We start from the raw sequence: 24454 nt of genomic DNA on the forward strand, positions 1-24454 counted from the left end.
GCGGCTATCTATGATACTCTCTTTCTCTATGTGTCCATTTGAAAAATACTCTGACCCTATCAACCATTGTCTTTCTATTATTATTATTATTATTATTATTATTATTATTATTATTATTATTATTATTATTGTTGTTGTGTTGTTAATATTGTTATTTTATTTTTACTTCTTTCATCTTATCTTATATTTTATATTTTATGTATATATTATATATATTTTATTATTATATTGTTATATGTATATATTATATATATATATATATATTACAATTTGATTTTAAATATTTGTATTTTGTAATTTATTTTATTATATTTATTTGTATTTTGTAATTTTAAATATTTTTATTTTGTTATTTTAAATATTAGTATTTTATAATTTAAAATATTTTTATTTTGTAATTTTAAAAATTAATATATAATATAATTATATTATATATATATATATATATATATATATATATATATATATATATATATATATATATATATATATATGAGAGAATGAGTTTCTTTCTTTTTTTTAAATTACTTTTTATCCTTTTTTATCTATCTTTTATTTTTCTTTTTAATTATTATTAATATCAGCAACTATAGAGTTCGCAACACACGCCATCGTATTTCGTTATCGTTTTTTTTGTTCTTTTTTTTTATTTATTTATTTATTATTATTTTTTTTTTGATATTCTGATACATTCTATACTACCATACAATCGATTAAAAAATGGCCGTAGGATTTTAAACGATCAGATCGGTTGCTGAGGTAGCACAACGTATGTACGTGAGGTGGGGGGGGAGGGGGGATAGAGAATGAGAGTGTGGTGTTGATGGTGGTGATCGTTATGATAATGAATCGTATGAATCGCGCGATACGATTTTGCGAATAACGCAAAAACAATTAGCCGTTAAATTTTATACCGGAATTGGAGAAGGTGCTTTTATAATTGTCAACAAATCGTATAGATTAATAATGCAAAGCTAAAATAATCTCATTTCTATTTGTGATAATAATTATATACAAATGTTATATACATATATGTGAGATACCAATCCCCATCTCCCCATAATTATAAAAGTGGCCTAATTGTAAGCCTCATATATCTTTTGTTTGGATACAATATCAAATAATTATATTTGAATATATTAAATGAATTTTATATAATATTAAAATAACAAATAGTATTTAATGGTTCATTTTTAATATCGTGCGAAAATTATGTTGAATTTATTTCATTTAAAAATAATTACCTGTGAAATATCGGATGAACTTATTTTATTTCTTTTTGTATATAATGTCTATTATATATATATATATATATTAAATATTTTTATTTTGTAATTTTAAATATTTGTATTTTATAATTTTAAATATTATATTTTTAAAAATTATATTTTTTGTAATTTTAATTATTTGTATTTCATAAATAAAAATATTTCTATTTTGTAATTTTAAATAGAAGAAGTTTCAGGTACACCCCTTTAGGGTGTTTACCCTGAAGGCCTCCCCTACATGCTGTCATTTTAAATATTTATATTTTGTAATTTTAAATATTTCAATTTTATATATGTTATCAATACGTTTTATTGATAACATATATAAAAAGATATCATATTATATAGTAAGCAGGTTCTCAATTCAAAGAAATGAGACGAGTTGCTTCTGGTAACTAAAAAATGCATGGTAATTAAACACATCTGTTAGTGTAGTAAACACCTCTCTAGTAAGGAAAAAGTAGTGAGGTTTTTTTCCGAAAAGTAGTGAGGTTTTTTCCGATAAGTCCTTAGGGTTTTTCCGTTATGTCCGTTGTTCGAGTATCGAAAGAATACGTGTCCACGCTTTGTAGTATGCAGTCGCACACAAACACACACATATATAACCAGGAGTGATAACTACGAAGTATAGCATAAAGAGGAGACCGAGAATAGGAAAAACTGTATAGTTATATTCCGTCTCATTCTCTCGCTGGCTCAATCTTATATGTTTGTCTCTTTTTCTCTAATTATTTAGTATAGCAGCCGTTTCATAGCTCCGTTTCATAGCTCCGTTTCATAGCTCCGTTTCCTGACCGACTGCGTTTATGTACTTTTCAGATCACTCCCATTCTAAAGAAGTTTTCACTTCAAAAAAAAAAAAAAAAAAATATTGTACAAAGTAATAGAAATGAACAAGTGCGTTTCAGGCAAGGCAATTGTAAAGATTTACAATTAAGTCGAATCTTTAGGAAAAAGTTTCGTAATAAAGTGTAATTTATTTTCTACTACGACATCCGTTAGAGAATTAAGGTTCACAACGTCTTCATCTTCATCGTCTTCTTCTTCTTCTTCTTCGTCTTCGTCTTCTTCGTTTTCTCGTGTTCGTCTTCGTCGTTTTCTTCGTCGTGGGCCGAGCTAGCTGACGATGGTCGCCAAGGCCTCCATTAAAAAGTTGTTAAACGCAGCCTGACGGCGCCCCGCGGCAAATTGGAACCCCATCATAAGTCTTCCTTGTATATAATGTACCCTACTACTACTACTACGTAGGTACCGTTAGAGGAAGAACCTATCTATAAGATATCGAAGTAATTAAGTATTCGACGAAGATATTTTGATCGAGCTTATGGATCAAGTATTGCCTATGTCCCCCCCCCCCATCCCCATACCCCCTTTTCTACCAACTCCTTTACCACCTTCTTCTTCTTCTTCTTCTTCTTCTACTTATCTACCTAGCTTCTTCTATCTTTTTCTATCCTATTACGCGTGATTATTTCTATATTGTAAACTTCGATAAGGTTTAATTTAACTTATTATTTTAATGGATTTAATATAATTATATTTTTTTAATAATTTTAAATATTTCTATTTTGTAATTTTAAATATTATATTTTCTAATTTTTAATATTTTTATTTTGTTATTTTAAATATATTTGTCTTTTATAATTTTAAATATTATATTTTTAAAAATTATATTTTGTAATTTTAAAAATTTCTGTGTTTTGTAATTTTAAATATATTAATTTGGTAATTTTAAATATTTGTATTTTGTAATTTTAAATATTTCTGTGTTTTGTAATTTTAAATATATTAATTTGGTAATTTTAAATATTCGTATTTTGTAATTTTAAATATTGATATTTTGTAATTTTAAATATATTTTTTTAATAATTTTAAATATTATATTTTGTAATTTTAAATATTTCTATTATGTAATTTTAAATATCTTTATCTTGTAATTTTAGATATTTCTATTTTATAATTTTAAATATTATATTTTTAAAAATTATATTTTTTAATTTTAAATATTTCTATTTGGTAATTTTAAATATTTTAATTTGGTAATTTTAAATATTTTTATTTTGTTACTATAAATATTTGTATTTTATAATTTTAAATACTATATTCTTACAAATTATATTTTGTAATTTTAAATATTTGTATTCTATAATTTTAAATATTATATTTTTAAAAATTATATTTTGTAATCTTAAATATTTCTATTTTGTAATTTTAAATATTATATTTTTAAATATTATATTATAATTTACAAAAATTCTATTTTCTAATTTGAAATATTTATATATATATATATATATATATATATATATATATAATATATCTATATTAATTTGAAAAAAGAAAAACAAAAATATTGGACAAAAGTACAATAATAAATTGGACTTATTTCTTCTAATATCATCCCTCCCTTTTCGTATATTATACTTTCTTTTACCGGAAAAAGGATTCTGAAAACTAACTTCAACGTTTTCATCTATATATGTAACGTTAGAGTGAAAACTCTTGGTCAGAGGATGAGCACCAACGAATAAGAAGAAAAGAAAAGCTTCAAAATAAAAGAAAATCGTGCTCTCTCGTAAAAAGCATCGAAGTGGTATGGGGGGATAGAAGTACGAAGAGAAAGATGGCTTAGGGGGTGGTGCTTACAAGAGAGAAGAGGGCTTAAAACTACCTGGGACAGAAAAGTGTGCAAAAGGGCGTGTATAGATGGTGTACTACTCTATATAAAGCTATTCTTTTTTTTTTATATTTTTTTTTTCCTATTTTTATTTTCTCTCTCTCTCTCTCTCTCTCTCTCTCTCTCTATCTCTATCTCTCTCTCATTTTTCTTTTTATTCGTCGTATATCGACGATTCGAAATCGATCGAAAACGTCTCCCACCGTGTCTCTCTCTCTCTCTCTCTCTCTCTCTCTCTTTCTCTCTTTCCCTCTCATAGCGATGGAAACTTTTCAAGGATGGAAAAGGAACGATTTTGTGGGAAAAACTAATAACGCGTTCGTTCCTCAAAGTAACGTGATCTAAAAACGAAACAAACGATGAACGAAACGTGATTCGATGAAGCTGTCGTATTACTCGTATGAGAAAAAAAAAGAAAAGAAAAAGAAAAAAAAAGGAAGGAAAAAGAAATGGGGGGATGAAAATTGTTACACTCTTCTATATGTTATAATACATGTATATATATATATATATATTTATATTATGTGTTTTTTTGGCAGGCATAATCAGTGGTGGACGATGGTGAACCACAAGATTTTAAAAGGGGTCAGTGTTATTAAAACAACCTGGGCCATTTTCTAGAAAATGGAACGTACCTATTATCTTCGGGTAAACTACAACCCTTACACCCCCCCCCCCACCACCAACCCTCGAAACATCAAACCCTGATGAATCGTAAGAGGTGGAGGGAAAATAAGAGAAGGGATACAAAAAAGAAGAACCTTGGGGTTCTTCTCGAGGAAGGGTTCTTTTCTGAGGGTATAAAAAAAAAAGATGTGAAGAAGATGTGAAGTAGAAAAAAGGGGTTGGAAAACCGCGACGAGTTGAGAAAAAAGCCGCGAATGCGGCATTTCCGATTCTTCTTCTTGTTCTTCTTCTTCTTCTACTTCCTTTTTTTCTTTTTTTTATGTCCTTCGTTTGAAAACACGCATCCACTCGCTCACGCACGCACGCACGCACGTACGCACGCAGGTACGCACGCAACGAACACAGCCGTGGGGCTCAACTTTCAGGTTAACGCGGTTAAGAAAATATTTTTAAAATAATTTTGCACTTAACTCAACTCGCCGCTCTAAGCAACGCGAACGGGGGTGGTGTTGGTGGTGGTTGGGTGGGATGAAGTTGGAGTTAGGGGGTTGGAAAGGGAAGACTGAACGCGCGTACGCAACAAAGAAAGAAAAAAAAAGTGAAAGAAAAAGAGAGAAAGAGAGAAAGAAACGCATAACGCGTTTTATGGACCCTTTTTTTCTACTCGTCCCTTTCCCTTGCGTGTATTTAACGAAAAAAAAAGGAAAAAAAAGAAAGATAGGAAAGAGAGAGAGAGAGAGAGAGAGAGAGAGAGAGAAAAGTGGAAAGTGAGGTGAGGTGAGGTGAGGTGAGGTGAGGTGAGGTGAGATGAGATGAGGTGAGGGAAGTGTACTGGCTAGCTTTTTTCCCCGAACCTTTCTCAGCCCTTTGTTTTATCCACCCTTCGATAACGTTCGATCGGATACGGTCATCACGAACGATCGGAAAAGGATACAACTTTCTTCCACGCTCGATCACTTCTAACGAAAGCGTCCTACCGAAAGAAAAGAAAAGAAAAGAAAAAAAAAAGAGAAGAAAATAAGAAAGAAAAAGAAATGTTTTAAAAAGAAAAAAATTCGGCATCGTTTATTCCTACGTATAGGAAGAAAACACCATAGAATAATGATGTAAGAATATAATACGCTAATACGCTCTTTTATGGTTTTATGGTACATAAATTCTCTCTTACTCATGTGTTTTCTAATGTGTATGAAAAAATAATTAATTATGATATCGAATTAAATTGGAATATATATATGAAAATATAATATACATATATATATAATATAAATATATTATATATATAATTTTTAAAATTATGAAAAATAATTTTTTTAAATTATAATATAATTTTTTAAATTATAATATTTAAAATTACAAAATATAATTTTTTAAAATATAGTATTTAAAATTATAAAATACAAATATCTAAAATTACAAGATAAAGATATTTAAAATTACAAAATAGAAATATTTAAAATTACAAAATATAATATTTAAAATTATTAAAAAAATATAATTTTTAAATTAAAATATAATATTTAAATTTATAAGATATAAATATTTAAAATTAATATATATATATATATATATATATATATATATATATATATATATATATATATATATATATATATATATATATTGAAATATATTAGTTGCAAGCCCCTTTTTTAATTTTTATATTATTCGTAATACATTCTTATTATCAACCCCTTACAAAAATTCGAGAACCCGTGCAAGTTTTTGTTTAATTATCATCAAAATATAATTCAAATTGATTTATTATTCTTCCTCTTTACCTCTTTTCTATTATTATCTTTTGTTTCATAATCTCACGTATCTTTTTCATTTATTATTATCAGATCTGTGCATCCGAGATTCATCTCGCATGTACGATTCCTGAATCACAAATATTATTAAAAGACAGAAAGAGTAAGACTGAAAGCGTAAAATAAAAAATAAAATAAATGATAGACAGAGACAACTAGATACATATATACATATATACACATATAAATAAATATATATATATAGATATGCGTGTATTTCCGATAATTATTCGAACGGCGTTTTGCGTTGGACCTCGGAGTGCCGATGATGCCGATGCACCCCACCACGAGATATATATATATATATATATATGAAAGGGGGGTAGAATGGGTGGTTGGAAAGGGGTGGTAGTTGGTAGAAGGGAAGTATATGACGAGGGGTAGAGGAGGGGAGGTTTGAGAGTTGTGTTCAACCATCCGGAAGCTATGAATATATTATTTGACGGGCAGTTTCGGTAGACTCCGATCGGATGGAGGAGCATCGATCATGGTTGGCGCATCCCTTTGGGCCATTTTCATGCGTCAGAGCACGACACGCCTCGATCGAACGATTGCCATCGAAATAGAGAGAGAGAAGAGAGATTGTAAAAGTCAGAGAGAGAGAGTGAAAGAGATATACAAAAAAAAAAAACCAATTGATAGAGAGAGAGAGAGAGAGAGAGAGAGAGACAGGAATAGGATGTACGTTAACCACCGGAATATCATCGTTCAACGTGGAAATGTACGAAATATGATCCGATTTGTTCGTTCGTAAAACGATAGAGAGAGAAAGAGAAAGAGAGAGAAAGAGAAAGAGAAAGAGAGAGAGAGAGAAAGAGTATCGTTTGGATTCATTCGATAACATTGTTCCCTTGGTTCCACTTCTCTGGCAAATAAGAAGGCCCAACAGGTTGTTCCAAGCATAATTTCTAATAATCGATCATCCCCCTTTCTACTCCTCTTTCTACTCCTCTTCCTCATCCTCATCCTCCTCCTCCTCCTCCTCCTTCTTCTTCTTCTTCTTCTTCTTCTTCTTCTTATTTAGTCTTCTCTTTCTACTTTCACATCCCTTTTTCACTCTCTCTTTTTTCTTATTTCATATCTTTCAAAGAAGTTTCAATGATATTTGCGTATGTATTTGTTTCATTCATAATAAGAAATTATTATTTTTTTAATTGAAATTTATTAATACGTTTATGTTTAATTATTAATTGAACTGATTAAAACCTTTTGTAAGGTAGTATTTTTTTAATTTTGTAATATAGTTGTATAGTTTGTATATTATTAATAATGTTTAATGGGAAAAGTATTGTAATATTTATATTTAATTACTTTAATTAGATTCTAAATAATTATAAAATAATCTTATTAATTCTTTTATTTGATTAAACCCTTTTGTAAGGTAGTATTTGTTGTTTTTTTTTGGTAACATAATTGTATATGGTTCATATATTATAAATAATATCTAATGTAAAGGAAATAAATTTTTGTTAATAAGTTTATATTTTAAAACTAATCATCGTATCTTATTAATTTTAAATTAATTATATCTTTTATTAAACCCTTTGTAAGATAGTATTTTTTTGCTGTAATATAATTGTACAATTTCTATATTATAAATAATGTTTAATGTAAAAGGATTGTAATATTTATTTTTATATTATTGGAATCTCTGGCAGAGGCGTGGCGTAACAAAATTCGACCTATCTACTCTAATTTTGAATTTAGCCACCAGATAGCGTATTCAAGTGCTAGAGATCCCACGTGACGTAGCAATTTGACATATCTACTGTAATTTTGAATTTAGCCACCAGGTAGCGTATTCAAGTGCTAGAGACCCCACGTGGCTTAGCAAAATTCGACCTATCTACTCTAATTTGGAATTTAGCCACCAGGTAGCGTATTCAAGTGCTTGAGATCCCAATACTTTTTAAGTTTGATCAATTTTAATGATTGTATTTCATTAAATTATATTATAATTTTTTGAATATATGTTAATATATATATTTTGTTTTTATAATAATATTTTATATATTTATATTATAATTTATTATAGTATAATTTTAAACACGTGATCGATATTTGTATTATAATATAAAATAGAAATTAAATTGCAAATATTTTCATCGTGCTTTGTACAATCTATCTGATCTAAAGTATAAAAATCTATTATACAATATAAAACAAAATTAATATTTTTCTAATACAAAATATTATTTAATTTTAATTAGAAAAATATTAATCGTTTATTTATTACTTCAAATACTTTTATTAAATTTATAATATTCCAAATATATAATTCATTTAATATATATTAATCGTAATGAAATATTTTTGAAAATGTTATTGACCTTAAAAATAAAGAAACTTACAATAATTAATGAAATGTTTCCAACATTCATTCTGTCTCATTCTGTCTCTTTTTATCTAACTTTGTCTCGAGATGAAAAAGAAGAAGTTTTTCAATTGGTACGACACTCGCGAATAAATCACATACTCTTGAGTAGTATACTAGCTCAAGGACTCATTCGTCGTTCTATCTAACTCAGTGGGTGGTCCTCGTAGGCAGTAATCGGCTAGAAAATTCAATCGTGATCTGACTTTCGCGTCGATAGTTCCGCTCATTGTTATTGATTCGATTGACGAATAGATGGTGGTTTCGAATAAAGAAAGAAAAAAGAAAAGAATGAAAAAAAAAATAAAAATAAAAATAAAAATGAAAATGGATCCAACGATAAATTACGATTCCCTACATGTGAATGAAACTATTGAAACCCTTACAAACTAATCACGAACTTGACTCTGGTGGTCACTGTGTGTAGTAACTTTCCATTTTTTTGGTTATATTATAATAGTTTATTTATTTATTTTTTCTTTTATGTATAATAATATTTGTGTGTAATATTTGTTTATTGGTTTTATGATATTTTGATTGAAAATAATTATGATATGTGATATATATAGTATAGTGATATATATAGTGATCTTTTTAGCGCAATATTACTAGAAAAATATTTATTATTATATTTTGTTTACCAATATATATTTATTGTCGTAATTATTAACACTAGATTGCCCAAGGCAGTCATTTTGACTGTTTTTTATTTTCAATTAGAAAAACAATTATGTATATAATGACACAATTTCTTAGAATTTGGTTTTTATTGTTAATATTTACTAATAACTTGTTGTATAACTGTAAATAATATAAGAAATATTAAAAATTAATTTTAAACAAATTTGTTTACACATTAGTTATTTTTTCACAATGCAGTCATTTTGACTGTTTTTGGGCAATATAGCTATACAAGAAATCTCGGGCAATCTAGTGTTAATTAAACTATAGTATAGTGATATATATATATATACGTATATAGTGATTTTTTTACTACAATATATTTTTTTATCAATATATATATATATATATATTTATTGTTTTGACTATTAATTAAATTCTAATTTGTTAGAATAAACTATAACTGATCGTTAGTAAATCGAATAAACCTATTTTCTTTTTTGTTTTTTTTTTTTTACATCGACATATTCTTTTTCTCCGATCGTTTTACACGAGTGAACAAAAAAAAGGAAAGTTCATTCCTCCTCGCGTGTAAATATTCCTCTAGGTTATGTAACGAGGATGACATGAAACCGAATGCAAAATGAAACGCGTAACAAGTTTAATTACGACTAATCTACGGTGTATATTTTCGATCATTTTCTATTACCTCTTTCAAACTGACGAATCAACTATCAAATCTTACAAAATGAATGGAATTTTTACAATAATATTGTTTCAATTATTATCATTGTTCTCTTAAGAGGTTAGAAAATTAAATTCATACTTCAAGATTTTATTTAATTCATTGTAATTTACCTAAATAAGAAATAAAAAACCCGAGAAACTTTGTACAAACATATTTTGTAATAAACCAATTGAAATACTTTGACTCAAGTATTACAAATTTACTATTGTTTCAATTAATATCATTATACTTTTAAGAGGTTAGAAAATTAAATTTATACTTCAAAATTTTCTTTAATTTATTTGATGTTACTTAAATAACAAATAATAATAAACAAAACAAACGTGAAAAAAAATCTTTTCAAACATATTAAATAAAATAAACCGATTGAAATACGTTGATTCAAGTAGTATAAATGTTGACGATTCAAGAGTGACGGGGGGGAGGGAGGGAGGGAGGGAGGGGGAACGAGATTTAAATAAAAAAATATAAAAAGAGATGATCCACGCATGGTTTTTTCTCGATGTCCGTCCATCCGTCCGTCGTCCAATCACTTGTTGACGTGTAACACATACAAAAAACAAAACAAAACAAAACAAAAAATATAAAAAAAACAAAAAACAAAAAAAACATTCATCCTCCTCCCATGTTACCTTGGTTATTCTGCGAGTTACGTTAATTGTCAATCTCTACCTGCTAATTTATCACTATTGTCGTGGTCGTTCGAAAAACAACGGCCAGACGAATTGGTCTCTCTTATTGCTAGGAATAAAACGTTTTTAAACTAAAAATAATAAAAAAAAAAAAAAACATCAACAACAAAAAAATATAACATTATCCATACATTTTTTCAATTATACACACACATATATATATATACATAAATATATATAAAAAATCATTAGACTTGATACATAGGTGTCATATGGTTCGATATCTTCCTAATTATCGTAATAAAATCCATTACTAATTGTTCATTTTTCAACATTGTTTTCTTCCTAACCTCTTTCAGAATTGAGTGAAATAAACACGATTGGAAATTTCATTGAAAAAAGAAAAAGAAAAGAAAAATAAGAATATTATCCAGAATTGATGGACCACTATCTCTCTCTCTCTCTCTCTCTCTTTTGTTCTATTTCTTTCTGTATGTGCAAAACCTTTATCTTGCTAGCCACGTTCACGATCGACATGGACGAACCTAGAAAAGAAAGAAACATGGTCCATCCGAATAGGAAACTTTCTCTCTCTCTCTTTCTCTTTCTCTATCTCTCTGGATCTCCAATGAGAATAGAATCCTTTCGTTGTTTGTTTTGTTGTTGTTCGCTTGCTAGCTTGCTTGTGCGCGCGCTTGGCCACCTATGCACACCTATTTCTACGTGTTCAAGGTATGGTGAACACAGAAATCGAGAGAAACCAAAGTGGTAGGGGAAGCTTAGGATAAGGCAGGAGTAGGGGGGAGGGAGGGGGGGGTGAATTATTCGGTAGGAAGTAAACTTTAAATAGATTCGAATCGATTATTATACAAGGATTAGTATGATCAAGAGTATCTGAGGTTTCACGATGACAACCACCATCAACAACAACAACAACAATAACAAAAACAACAACGATGATGATGATGATGATGATAGATGATAAAGATTACGATGTTACACTTGTATTCTATAAATTAGAGTGTTGTGTTATTATTATATGTATTCTATCTTATTTTAACTAACCCCCAATCCCACCCTTAACCTAACTACCTTTAATTTTCTATTTATTTATCTAAATAACAACAAATACGATGATGACAACAAAGATTACGGTGTTACACTAATATCCTATAAACCAGTGGTACCCAAAATTTGTTCTCCTTTACTTAGCGCCCACTAGAAATTAATTTTTTTAAAATTGTAATAGCAATTAACAAGAAATATATATGTATTAATGTTTCTACAACCCCCCCTGAATCGTTGTAGCACCCACCAGGGGTCGGTGGCACCCACTTTAGAAATAACTGCTATAAACTATATTGTTATATTATTATTACATATATTCTATCTCATTTTATCTAATCCCTACCCTTACCCACCCTCACCAACCCTTAATTCTCTTTCTATCTATCTAAACAACAACAACAACAACGATGATGATAACAACAAAGATTACGATGTTACACTTACATCCTATAAACTATAATGTTATATTATTATTACATGTATTCCATCTCATTTTATTTAACCCCCACCCTCACCCCCACCCTCTCATCCACCATTAATTGTCTCTATCTATCTATCATTTTGTCTTTGTCGAACTTATCTCTCTTTGTTACACTTGTGTATGACATACTCTCTCGCTTGGTATATGGGACCACCACCCTGCTTTTCCGGGACACGTGCCCATGGGTATCGGTATTTCGGGGTGTGTTAATACCTCACTATCCAGACGGATAGAGAGAGAACAGAGCGAAACATCCACTCCTGTACATTGTTTGCGGCTTGGAATCAATAAAAGCATAGCTTTAGGCTACGCTGGTTGCCCTAGCAACGAGAGACCCATCCGCTCCTCCCCCCTAACCTCCTCCTCCTCCTCCTCCTCCATCACCCCCGTTCTTCTCTGGCAAACCTCTGTCTCTCTCTCTCTCTCACTCTCTTTCGTTCTATCTATCCATCTATGCCTCGATCCTTCCCCTCCCTTAACCTTCTCATCCTCATCCTCATCTTCCACTCCACTCTCTCCCCTATCGTGCTTTTCCTCTTTCTCTTCACTCACTCACCCTCTCACTCTACTACCCTCCTCATCCCGTTCTTCTTTCTCTCTTTCTCTTTAGCGAGCACGTTTGCGCGTCCATGCACGAGTACACACACTTTCTCTCTCTCTCTCTCTCTCTCTCTCTCTGTTTCTCTCTTTTTCTTTTTCTCTCTCTCGTAACATCCATCCATCCATCCATCTATCCAACCATCTATCCATCCATCCATCTCTCTTCTTTTATTTCTTCTTCTCTTTTTTTTTTTTTCATTTCTTTCTCTTTTTCTTTTCTGAACCTCCCCCTCCTTTTTTCCTACCATCATCCCCGTTTGCCCGATACATCGCAAAGAAGAAAAAGAAAAATATGAAAGTAGACTAGGAGAATAAGAAGAAGAAGAAGAAAAAGAAGAAATAAAAATAAAAATAAAAATACAAAATATAAAAATATCAAATAAAATAGAAATAAATTTAGATCAGCCTATCAACTGTGCTGTCACTGCTATTATTGTTTGTTGCTGTTGTGTTGTTTTGCTATTGCTGTTGATATTCGTTAAATGCAAAGAAGAAAAAAAAAGAAAAATAAAAATATAAAAACATTAAATAAATTAGAAAGAAATTTATTTGGTTAACAACTAAGTCATTGTTGATATTGTTTTACACCTAATTTAGTTTTTTTGATAGAAAAGATAAGAAATTTTATGAACGTGGCATTATAACACTACTTGACAGTGTCATAACACTTCATCGACAAAAATGGATAGTACCTAATTGAATAAATTTATATTTTTAAACAAAACTTTGGAATTTTTATTCTTATTTCAAATCCGCAATTAATTAGTTGCCAACCCAATAGATCAGCCGACCATCCACTACTGTTGTTATTTTGCTGTTGCTGTTGGTATTCGCTAAATTGTACTCTACTTATCCTAGATTTTTCTAATGTAACATTAGAACAAATTAAAATGATTGGCATGAGAAATATGTCCTTAATCTTTCTCTGACTCTCTCGTTTGCTAAGTTCATTAGAGCCCTCCGGTTACCGTTACACATTCAATTTAAAGTTCATAAAATATTATCGAATCTGGATCAACAGAACCCTTCCTTCCTTCCTTCCTTCCTTCCTCCCTCCCTTTATAACGATCATACCCAATGTCCTAATGTCACATGTCCCATTGGTTCACCAAAAGAACAACCCACCAAATAGAAATGAAATTTTTTCTTATCACAGGTCTATTGACTTTTGCAAGGGTATTCCCCTTTTTACCTTTCTCGTATCGTACAAAATTAACATGTCAAAGCGATACCCTTTGATACAGGTGCATCACCTCTCTACACAATCTAACCATCTATCTATCTATCTATCTATCTATCATCTATCTATCTATCTATGGTACGAGGATTTGGTTTATCTCAGGAGCCTTGTTATTCTCTTGTTCGAATAACCGAAGAGGAATTAAATAGTATAACCATAGGTTTCTCAACTGAAGCTTCAAATTTATTGTTCATCAAACTATTAACAATAAAAATGTGTATTTAAACAATAATTACAATTATTGTTTCGTGACAATGATCAGGTTTATTTATTTTAACGATAATCCCAATTTTTTAAGTACTTTCATTATTTGTTTTTATTTATATAAACATCTGTCAAACCTATTATTCAATTTATTATAAGGGGGACTGAAAAGTAATGTCATTACTACGTATGTCAAATTATTTCGAATATTTTAAATCAAAAAACTGATTGATGATTTTTATCGTTACGATATTAAACATTTGCATACCAGATAGAAGAAGGTTGATTAATTAATTTAGTTAATTAATTTAATTATTGATTAATAATAAAAACTTTTGTTTGTTTGAATTTTGAGGTTAAAAAGCGATATTACTTTTCGATCAACCTAATACTTTAAAATCTCGTTATTATCTTATTGAAATAATTCTGATGATAAATTTAAAGTATAAAAATGAAACACGCACAATTAAACATCAATCATGATCATTTTTATACAGTAACAATCAATAATACTTTTATTAATAATATATTTTGTTACGTAAAACATTATTATAAAGATTAAATTCTGAAATGTATAAATGATCGTTTGATTATGAACTTTAAAAATGTATTATACAATGTCGTCAAGTTGTCGATTAGAATTACGCTCGATTAAAAGAGAAGGTAACAAGAAAATAAAAAAAAAGAGGAAACTAATCTTCAACGCGATACCCCAAGAGTTGTTCGCGAGTTGTGTTTTCATCTCTGGAAAGTCAAAGAGTCGAGCGCGTTTGTTCGGAGCAACTCGTTTAGGGCGCAAACTCCATGGAAAAACGTCGATAAGTGTCACGCGTTCCATCCTAACGTTTAGCAAAGTAGAAGAAGTTGCGTTTTCTCGAGGAAAATTTGAATGATCATTATCAACGAGAAGAGAGAAAAGAAAAGAGAGGAAGATCGAAGGAAGTGTCAGTCGACAAGTTCAAAGGAATCAAAACATAAAAACCAATATTATTTAAAACAACGTGTGTATCATCCAAAGGTAAATAATAAACGTAGTTATTTTCCTTCGATATTTCTCGCAAAACAGAATTTTGTTATAGGTTGTGTGACCGACTTTCAATCGTTTATGTGTATGTATGTATCTATGTATGTATGAAGATTTTTCCTGCGTTTGCGTGCTGAGTGGTTGGTTGATTCTGACGATGTTGTGAAGGATCCTTTATTTTTGTTGATTGTATCAAACGTTAACGAGAGAGAGAGAGAGAGAGAGAGAGAGGGATAGAAAAGCAAGAAAAAGGGTGGACACCCCTTCCTTCTTCTTCTATTCCATATGGGTTAAGATCGAGTACACAGAAAGTACCGATAGTCACGGTTTACGAACTTTACAAATAGACGGGGCTCGTTTAAAAATGAATTTGTATAGCAAAGTGATCTTCTCAAGTTACCCAAAAAAAAAGAACTTCACCTCACATGCATACACACACACACACACACACACACACATCATGCAGAATGAATAATTCAATTGAAAGATAGGGGTTTCTTATTTTTCAAGTTTATCATTTACTTTAATATCAACTTGTTGATGTTACGAATGAGATAAGTGAAAAATACTCTTGTAGAATACACAACACACACACACACATACACACACACACGTTTTCTATTTCTCTTTCTCTCACTCTCATTCGTACATTATTAGCTTTGGATCAATCCGACTTAGAGACAGACGAATAGTTTGTAATGTTGCTTGTACAGTAGAAAGGAAGGAAGATTTGTAGCTAACACACGGTGTTAGAGTACAGGTCGTCCCCTGTAAGGCGACACAGGTACATATGGGCCGCCTCGATGAATGGACCAAATGATATAAATTATTTATAGATTTCGACACCCGTACACTACCCTTAGATACGATGCTGAAACGACTCCAACTCCGTTGGAAGGAGGGTTGTTCGTAGTAGAGTAAAAGTAAGAACGTGTTTCGTTCGAAACTCCAAGGGGGAGTGAACAACCACCGGGGGTCCACTTGCATCGAAAACCCCTTGGGGCACCCCCTCAACATATGTACTCTCGCTCAACCACCGACTCCAGTTCTCTCTATAAAATTGATTCCTAAATACCCTAGATTCGTGCCTGCCTGTCTGCTTGCTCGTGTGTCTCTCTTAACACCTACGCCCATTGGCTTTACGCTCTATTGGAGAAGCCGAAATACATGAAATTTGAGAGAAATGGATGAATTCGAGATTATACAATGTGTTCCTTTTATTTTTTTTTATACTTCTTTATTTTTAAATCGTTTTTTACATATTAACAATAATAATTGGTAAAATAATATTATTCTGATTCGATTTTTATTTATTTCTTTGTATATATATATATAGTCAATGTTAAAAAAAAATTAAATGAGAAAAGAGAGTGTTTCAATTTAAAAAGAAAAAATATTCTCAAGTTTACTTGTAACTTAGGAGAAGAAGAGGACACGACTAGTGTTGTTCAATGTACAAGTACCGAACAGTATATTCCCTGGGGTTAAAACTAAATCAATGGGCTTGTGGGTAATCGCATAATAATTATCGGGACCCCCCCTACCGTCCATCTGTCGCTGGCCAAGGGGGTATTCGACCCCTACAAGAACCAATAGGTGATTCTAGGGCAACATACCCGATGAACGTGACCCAGCAGGTCCTATTGTCGCTTACACGGAATGTCGTCGTTCAATTTCTGATTCTACCACCCTTCCTTCCTTCCTTCTTTCGTTCTTATAAAGTTTTGCTGATCAATGAACATTAGAAAAAGAACACGACGATGAATCGAATACTGATCTGATCAAAGTGATGCTTTCTTATTTTTTAACGAATATCAACCATTATTTTTGTTATCCTTATACGATCGTTGACTTTGTTTTCTTTCTTTTTTGTTGTAGTCCTTTCAGATTGACAAATGGTGTTAGCATTTTTCCTCGGCTTATGTATCGCTTCTGCGGTTGGATTACGTGGTCCACATCATCCAAGAAGTTCCATTTCTCATCATCATTACTCCCCACAGAAAGGTGTTAAGTTAACACAGGACACAGAACTTCTTCACGATGCCACGTTGGTTTTCTAATCGATATATTATTTTATTTCTAATAGTTGTCTTTTAAAACAATTCTGACGTAACACGTACAATTACAAAATTTAACATTTTAGTCACTTGACAGAAGACATGGGGCCAATAGCGTCCCAGCTTGATTTTTCAAAACTAAGTGAACAGGAGGTTGAATTCCTTTACTTCAAGTATGAACTAAATCATTTAAATTATTTCAAATTAATTAAATCAATTGCAGACAAATTGTTAAAAAACTTCATTGGTATATATCTTCATTTGTAGAGCACATGATATCGATAATAATACTAAATTAGATGGCCTTGAAATTTTATACGCTATACAGCACACTTTTCACGAACTTAATATGGTCGAAGAGGGTAAAAGTTTTGATGAGAATGAACCACAAATACAAGAGGATGAATTACCACGACTCGTAGGTAAGTTCATAACAAAGTACACGATTTTTACAATTAATTGTTCTTCTAATTCTATATATGTACACATCAAAAATATATATATACTTTTTTATATAAGGTCTTATAGACAGAGTATTGGAAGAAGATGATTCCAATAACGATGGTTATTTAGGATACGACGAGTATGTTTTGGGAAGACGAAAGGATCATATTACTCAAGCAAAAAGGATTACTAGAAATAATATTAAAAATTAAAAGAAGGTCTTATATACACATACATTTAATGTATATACATATATCTATATATATATATACATAACTATTAATTGTTAATAATTGTTTAGTGTTAATTCAATTCACATTTGTCTCTAATATACCTGTTGTACAAGATTGAACATAATTTTGAATATGGTTCATAGGAAAAATGACAATGAGAAATATTCAACAATTTGAGCATTTTTAATGACTTTCACTTTCATTAATCTGACTATATTTCAATTATTAATTTTTCTTATGTTGCACAAATTATAGAATAGTTTGATCAGTCTTTATGATAAAAATCCAAGTTAATACATGGAATTGGTGTCTATTAATAATATTAACGTCATCTTAAATATGTATGTATATATAAAGAAGAATAATTGTTCTAATAGTGCTTAATCATCATTTCTTACTGTCTTCGGAAACTATAGGTTCATCAGTCATTATTATACCTCTGTCCCAAAGATCCTTTGCTACTTGATACTGTGTGTTATAAATATTATTATTATTATTATGATTATTATTAATTATTCATTATTATATATTATAACTTATGATTGAAAAGAGAAAAACTTACTCTAGATTCTTCATCGTCAATAGGTAGGTCTTTAATTTTAATAAATTCAGGATATACAAGCAAAAGTTTTTTTATACCTGGTACAAATACATCGTCAATTTCTAAATATTGCAATTCGTTTCCATGAAATTCTTTCGAATTATCGGTCGAATAATATAGTCTATATTCTTCATCTTTTTCTTTTACCAATCTAATCGTGTTAAATAACAAAAGAATGAAATAGATAAAATGTTATCTTTAAACGTATAATTGAATTATTATTATTGTTTGATATTAAAGATAATATTTACCTTACACAATGCGATCTTATTATTCGTATATTTGTAGAAGACTTCAATTGAACGCAGTTACTTAAAACTCCTTCTGAGATCATTCTTTCTCCATCCAAGATGGCAGTACGTTTCTGTTCATATTTCATAAGAGACGGTGGCAATGAATCATGTATATGATTTTTGAATAATTCATCCATTGCTTGATCGATATCTATATAATTTTGAATTTTATCAACCAAACATTTGACAATAGCTCCATAAGAATCTCGTGCTTCAGACTTTTCACCAGCATGTATACTACCAAAGTGTTTCCAAAAATCAATAGGTAATCCTTCACGATAAATAAAATTTTCTTGAACTGCTTTTTGAAGTGCATTTGGAATCAATTTATCAAGTAGATCACACCAAGAATTTCTTTGATAAACACTCAAAGTAAGGTGCAAACTGTGACATTTCGTATCAGCTATTGCTTCATGAATTGTTCCACGTGGAAGATACAACATATCTCCAGGTGCTATCACCTTATCAAAATAAGGTTCACCTAATTCTGAATGTTTAAAATCTTTTGATGAATAACGAGCTAATATTCCTTTGTCATTTGTCGTATAATATAATTTCCATCTTTTTTTTCCTTCAATTTGTAAAATAAATGTTTCCACATCATCATAATGCGGTGCAAATCCTTGACAACCAGGTGGTGTCAAATAACTATTGGCACCAACGAAACTTCCAAAATATTCTTGAAGAGTTGCTATATATATTTAATTAATATTAATTCATTTGAATAAAATACAATTAATATAATAATAAAATTAATAAAGTCTATTAGTTGTTTTACCATTTAATTTATGAATCCTAGGCAAATAAGTTTGTGGATTTAACATTCTCACTGAACAGCCATTTCTATAATAATCCCAAACAACGTTAGGTAAAGCACGACCTACAGGACTATGATCGATTTTTATACCATCTTCATATGTAGTAATATCAATATTCTTTGAAAATAATATACAATTATATCTTAACATTTTGTCAAATATAGGAGTTGACATAAGATCTTTATAGTAATTTTCACGAGACCTTATTATATGTGCAGGTTTTCTTTCCCAAATATTACTAAAATAAATAATACATTATTAAATATATTTTTATATAGACATAAATTGAAATATTATTATTATTATTATTATTATTTATGTATATGTTTTTGTAATACATACACAAAAAATTTGTTAATAGTTAATGGACTTATAAGCCATTCAAGTATCGTACAACTTTGAAATACAGGATTTAATTTAAATAATTCATTAAAATTAGAAGCGGTCAAACGTGACTGATGTCCTATCGCATGTGGTTCATCATCATCATCATCATCATTATCATCATCACCTTTATTCTGTTTCTTTGGTTTTATATATTTTTTCTTTGATCTATTATTATTATCAACTGTCTGAAATATTGGACCGTCATTTGTTTCATTAGTAGTATTAAAAATAGAAGCACAACGTTCTGTACTACTGAAAAAGTTATCGCTATTAAATATCATATATCTTCCTTCCTTATTTTCATCATCCTTTATAGTAAACATTGGCGTTTTATTATTAATCTCATCTATTGTCAGTGTAGTATCATGAGTTGCGGATTTAGAATTATTTGTAGGACTCCTCTTTCTTTTATTAATCGAAATAGCTTTCGATATCTTTTTCTTTGTTATATTGCCAGTTCTTTTTGTTTTTTTATTCCCCATATTTGAGCGTTTCTTTAGAAATTTCTGTAACCGTAATGAAGTGTCTGAATTTTTACGTCTTTTTGAATATACTGCAAATGCAGAGATTTGTTCATTTTTTGAGAACATCTACAACAATTAAAAATCTATAAATATAGATTATTTCATTATTCTTAAGTTTAATTATACTTAAATAAGCAAAAGCCAATACTTAATAGGTTAGAGAACCATAACCTCCCAAACTTAAATAGCAAACCATTTATATAAGCCACAGAAATATTGCTGCTTAAAACACTAAATATTAATAGGACAAGTTATTTGCATATATACATACACTGTGTATGTTTTACTACCTTACTTACCTTTTTTATTGCAATTTCTGAAGAAGAAAAAATTCGAATTTGAACCTTAACCACGTTGTTGATCTTTGGTATAACGTATAGGTTACGGTACGTATAGGTAAACGAGCGTAGAGGACAGTGCTGTCAGATCGTGGGTAAATCTTACCCTCTCCCTGTGCCACTGGGATTGCACACAATGAAAGTTACCCATGTCCGTGTGTTCGGGATGTCGAAAGAAGTCGAGTGTAACCGAAGTTAGCGGGCACGCCGGAGTGGCACACTGTGAAAGCGACTCGTGTCCATGTGTTCGGACGACACGAGTCGCTTTCATAGTGTGCCACTCCGGCGTGCCCGCTAACTTCGGTTACACTCGACTTCTTTCGACATCCCGAACACACGGACATGGGTAACTTTCATTGTGTGCAATCCCAGTGGCACAGGGAGAGGGTAAGATTTACCCACGATCTGGCAGCACAGGTAGAGGTCAGTAAAGCTAAATCGCGAAACATTTTACGTCCTTTCTCGAGCCCAGCACGCCTCGCACACAGTGATCCCAGAGACTTTAGTTCGTCTGATCGACACAGGGGCGTAAAATTATCGTACGCGCTAGGGATCCTATAACATTTTCATATACACAGATGATTCTCCTTACCTCTACACTCCATACTATAGCGGTTGGTTATGGCCTTAAAATGACTCAATTTTAAATAACATTTAGTGACATCTAGAAACTAAATGAAGAATTAAATTTAGACTCAGGTACTACATTACAAAATTAATCGGTGTTGTATAAAACATTAGAATACATTATTAGCTCATTTAATCTTTATTAAAATATTTATACGTAATCTGATCAAAATTGTCTTAAATATCATAAAAAATAACAAATATAATTGTCATGATTTCAAATGGAAAAAAAAAAAAAAAAAAGAAAGAAACCAGTATAAAGTTATAATATTGAATTGTTCATAATTATGTATGAAGTTAAATTTATTATTTATTCAATGAGAACGTAATTTATTTACACATTAATTATGATGTTACTATTTTAAACTCTTTAACTGTTATTGTTAGAATAAATTAATTTAAATATCTTTATTATATCACAATATAAAATTTAGATGTACAATTAGTAAGGTCTTTCGAAGTTCTTGCTTTTTTTTTGTTTTTGTTTTTAAGTATAGCATTAAGTATACTTTAAAGATATTGTTCTATTAGACTTACACTTTAACCATCCATTGCTTTTAACAACAGTTTCTCATGATGCAAAGGAGGTTTTAATTTTTGTTCAGTTCATTGCACTTAAAGGCACAGTATCATAGATGAGGAAAATCAAAAAGATGACTGCATCAAAAATAACAGTTGCCACAGTCAATTTTAAAAGAGAAAATAATTTGTTAATTTTGCAGCGTAACACTACACGTTCATATTAATGTACATTCACATAGTGACAAGTGTTGATTTACAAATTTATATTTTAAATTATTTCTGTTTTTCTACTACTCAAACTCTTTTTTATTAAGGCCCAATCTTCTAAAATATCAGAATCATTAAGCATATAAACGATATACGGTCCTGCTACTGAAACTGCTTTCCTTCTCTCTGTATGATTCCTACGTCTTCTACCACTTGAATTTAACCATAAATCTGCATGTATGTCAACATTATTTCTATCCTCTTCTAATCTACGTATTTTCTCCTGAAGATCATTATGTATATAATCCCAAATTAATTCTTTCTCACTTTCAAAATTTTGCAAAGCAGCCTGTTCCTCTGCTAAAAATTTATTTTCTATATTCTGTAATCTGTATTGTTTCAATATTCCAGCTACTTCAGTTTTGGTTTTCATATTTTCTTTTAAACGTTCTAGGGGTATTAAATATTCTTCTGATTTACCAACGCGTACTTCTCCAAGTTTGGTATCGACTTGTGTTATTCTTTCACGATACAATCTATAGAAATGAAACATATCATAATTAATATTAATTGTAAAATATGAAACAATTGACAAATACTGCAATTACACTGCATTTAGTTTGACTTTGTTATAACATTATGCTTACTGTTCTTTGAGTAATGTAAATTGTCTTTCTAAATCAACTAAGTTCTCCATACACTCATTACGTCTTCTTTCGCACTCATCTTCATCCATCTCCGAGGAGTCATCGCTGTCACTGTGTTCTGCACTACTATCACACGACGCAGAACTTTGGTTGCTATCATTGCTATCGTGAGACATTTCTTCTCCTTCTGGCTCTGATTCATCTTTAACACTAGGCATTGGAACTACACATTTCCATTTTAAAATAATGATAACCTACAATATTTATCAACTAATTTAAAGTCTCAAGAGTGTTCAGACAAATTACCTTTGAATAGCTTTTGATTACCCAGGGTGATTCGTAAAAGTGAACAATTTTAAAAATATAAATTAATCTTAAATAAAAATAATTTAAAACTTTGATATTAACTTCTTAATCTTTAATGCACATAACCTAAAACAAAAATAACACTTCAAATATTATTCACTCAAAGTCTTCAAGATAATATATTATTTGTATCTTTGTTACCTAAAATATAATGAGAACAACAATAATTAATCACGAGAATATTGATTTTAATTATAAAACTGCAAAAATGCTATTTGTTTATACCAAGTGTAACAATCGACAGCTATTTTGTAGACGAGCAAAGCAGCCGCTTCATATTGCTGTTTAAGAACCCACGTGACTTCTGCGCATGCGCATACTATGAATAAAGGATTACCTACGCTTGCATCTGCATTATCGACAGATCATTACCACGTGTACAATTTATTTAACTATTTACCGACATTAAATAACAAAGTTTTATTGTATCATTTGTCGGTAATATCAATGTTTTTCTTTTCATTTGATTTAAAGTAAGCTTATAGGGATAAAAAGCATATAAAATATTTTTATTTAAAATATCAAGAAATGTAATAGTATAAAATAAAGTTTTAAGTATAACTTTAACTTTTTCATTTGGCTATCACAGGTTAATCACACACGAAGTATTAATAATTTTATATGACAATTGGAATAAATATCTATATATATATATATAATGAGTGATACGATTTGTCGTAAATATTCTTAGATAATACTTAATCTAATTGTTGCGTATTGCGCAATATGTGATGTGGACTGTGTGAGTTGGTGCCTGACGCGATCGAAGTTTGGAACAGGGCACAGAAGCGGGACCTACCGGCGCCGTTTCTTTCGGCGTATGCGCTAGCACAAGTGGACACAACGCCGCTTCTTTAAGACAAAGCTTTCCCGAGCAGCGTGATTTTCCTCGACAACCCTATGCTAGCTCGACGGACCATGGAGAGTGACCCGACGGTCATTGGCCAATCAATTTGGGGAAGGGGGCGCACAGGATTGCCCGTTCCCCTATAAAAGGCCACGGAAAATCGTCGAT

At 30.3% G+C, this 24454-nt stretch overlaps 3 protein-coding genes and 1 long non-coding RNA gene across 7 annotated transcripts; 1 reads left to right on the plus strand and 3 right to left on the minus strand.

Moving 5' to 3' along the window:
• Positions 1-15161: 15161 nt before the first annotated feature.
• On the plus strand, positions 15162-18442 carry LOC107063982 (multiple coagulation factor deficiency protein 2 homolog). Its single transcript, XM_015316197.2, has 5 exons — positions 15162-15369; positions 17254-17422; positions 17519-17605; positions 17700-17854; positions 17952-18442. The coding sequence occupies exons 2-5, from the start codon at positions 17271-17273 to the stop codon at positions 18086-18088; spliced, it is 531 nt and encodes a 176-aa protein (XP_015171683.2). The 5' UTR covers positions 15162-15369; positions 17254-17270; the 3' UTR covers positions 18089-18442.
• Positions 16823-17334, minus strand: LOC149032625 (uncharacterized). Its single transcript, XR_016176380.1, has 2 exons — positions 17195-17334; positions 16823-17102 (listed from the first exon to the last, which is right to left on the minus strand). It is a non-coding gene; the product is annotated as an uncharacterized LOC149032625 (long non-coding RNA).
• Positions 18274-21191, minus strand: NO66 (Bifunctional lysine-specific demethylase and histidyl-hydroxylase NO66). 3 transcript variants are annotated; one of them, XM_015316196.2, is made up of 6 exons: positions 21032-21191; positions 20164-20798; positions 19782-20059; positions 18962-19694; positions 18672-18861; positions 18274-18577 (listed from the first exon to the last, which is right to left on the minus strand). In XM_015316196.2, the coding sequence occupies exons 2-6, from the start codon at positions 20796-20798 to the stop codon at positions 18497-18499; spliced, it is 1917 nt and encodes a 638-aa protein (XP_015171682.2). In that variant the 5' UTR covers positions 21032-21191; the 3' UTR covers positions 18274-18496. The 3 variants fall into 3 exon arrangements, with proteins under 3 accessions (XP_015171682.2, XP_089028044.1, XP_089028045.1); XM_089171918.1 differs by having other exon boundaries at positions 20881-21182; XM_089171919.1 differs by having other exon boundaries at positions 20164-20714; positions 21032-21181.
• Positions 21192-22090: 899 nt separating this feature from the next.
• Brms1 (breast cancer metastasis-suppressor 1-like protein) lies at positions 22091-23734 on the minus strand. Of its 2 annotated transcripts, none has more exons than XM_015316198.2 (4): positions 23581-23734; positions 23380-23505; positions 23074-23296; positions 22091-22962 (listed from the first exon to the last, which is right to left on the minus strand). In XM_015316198.2, exons 3-4 carry the CDS (start codon positions 23289-23291, stop codon positions 22488-22490), a joined length of 693 nt encoding a protein of 230 aa, XP_015171684.1. In that variant the 5' UTR covers positions 23292-23296; positions 23380-23505; positions 23581-23734; the 3' UTR covers positions 22091-22487. The 2 variants fall into 2 exon arrangements, with proteins under 2 accessions (XP_015171684.1, XP_015171685.1); XM_015316199.2 differs by having other exon boundaries at positions 23074-23327.
• Positions 23735-24454: the final 720 nt, after the last annotated feature.

Source organism: Polistes dominula, unplaced genomic scaffold (genome assembly GCF_049000335.1).
Source record: "Polistes dominula isolate Pdom_NZ unplaced genomic scaffold, Pdom_raw_medaka contig_73, whole genome shotgun sequence".
Taxonomy (NCBI): domain Eukaryota; kingdom Metazoa; phylum Arthropoda; class Insecta; order Hymenoptera; family Vespidae; genus Polistes; species Polistes dominula.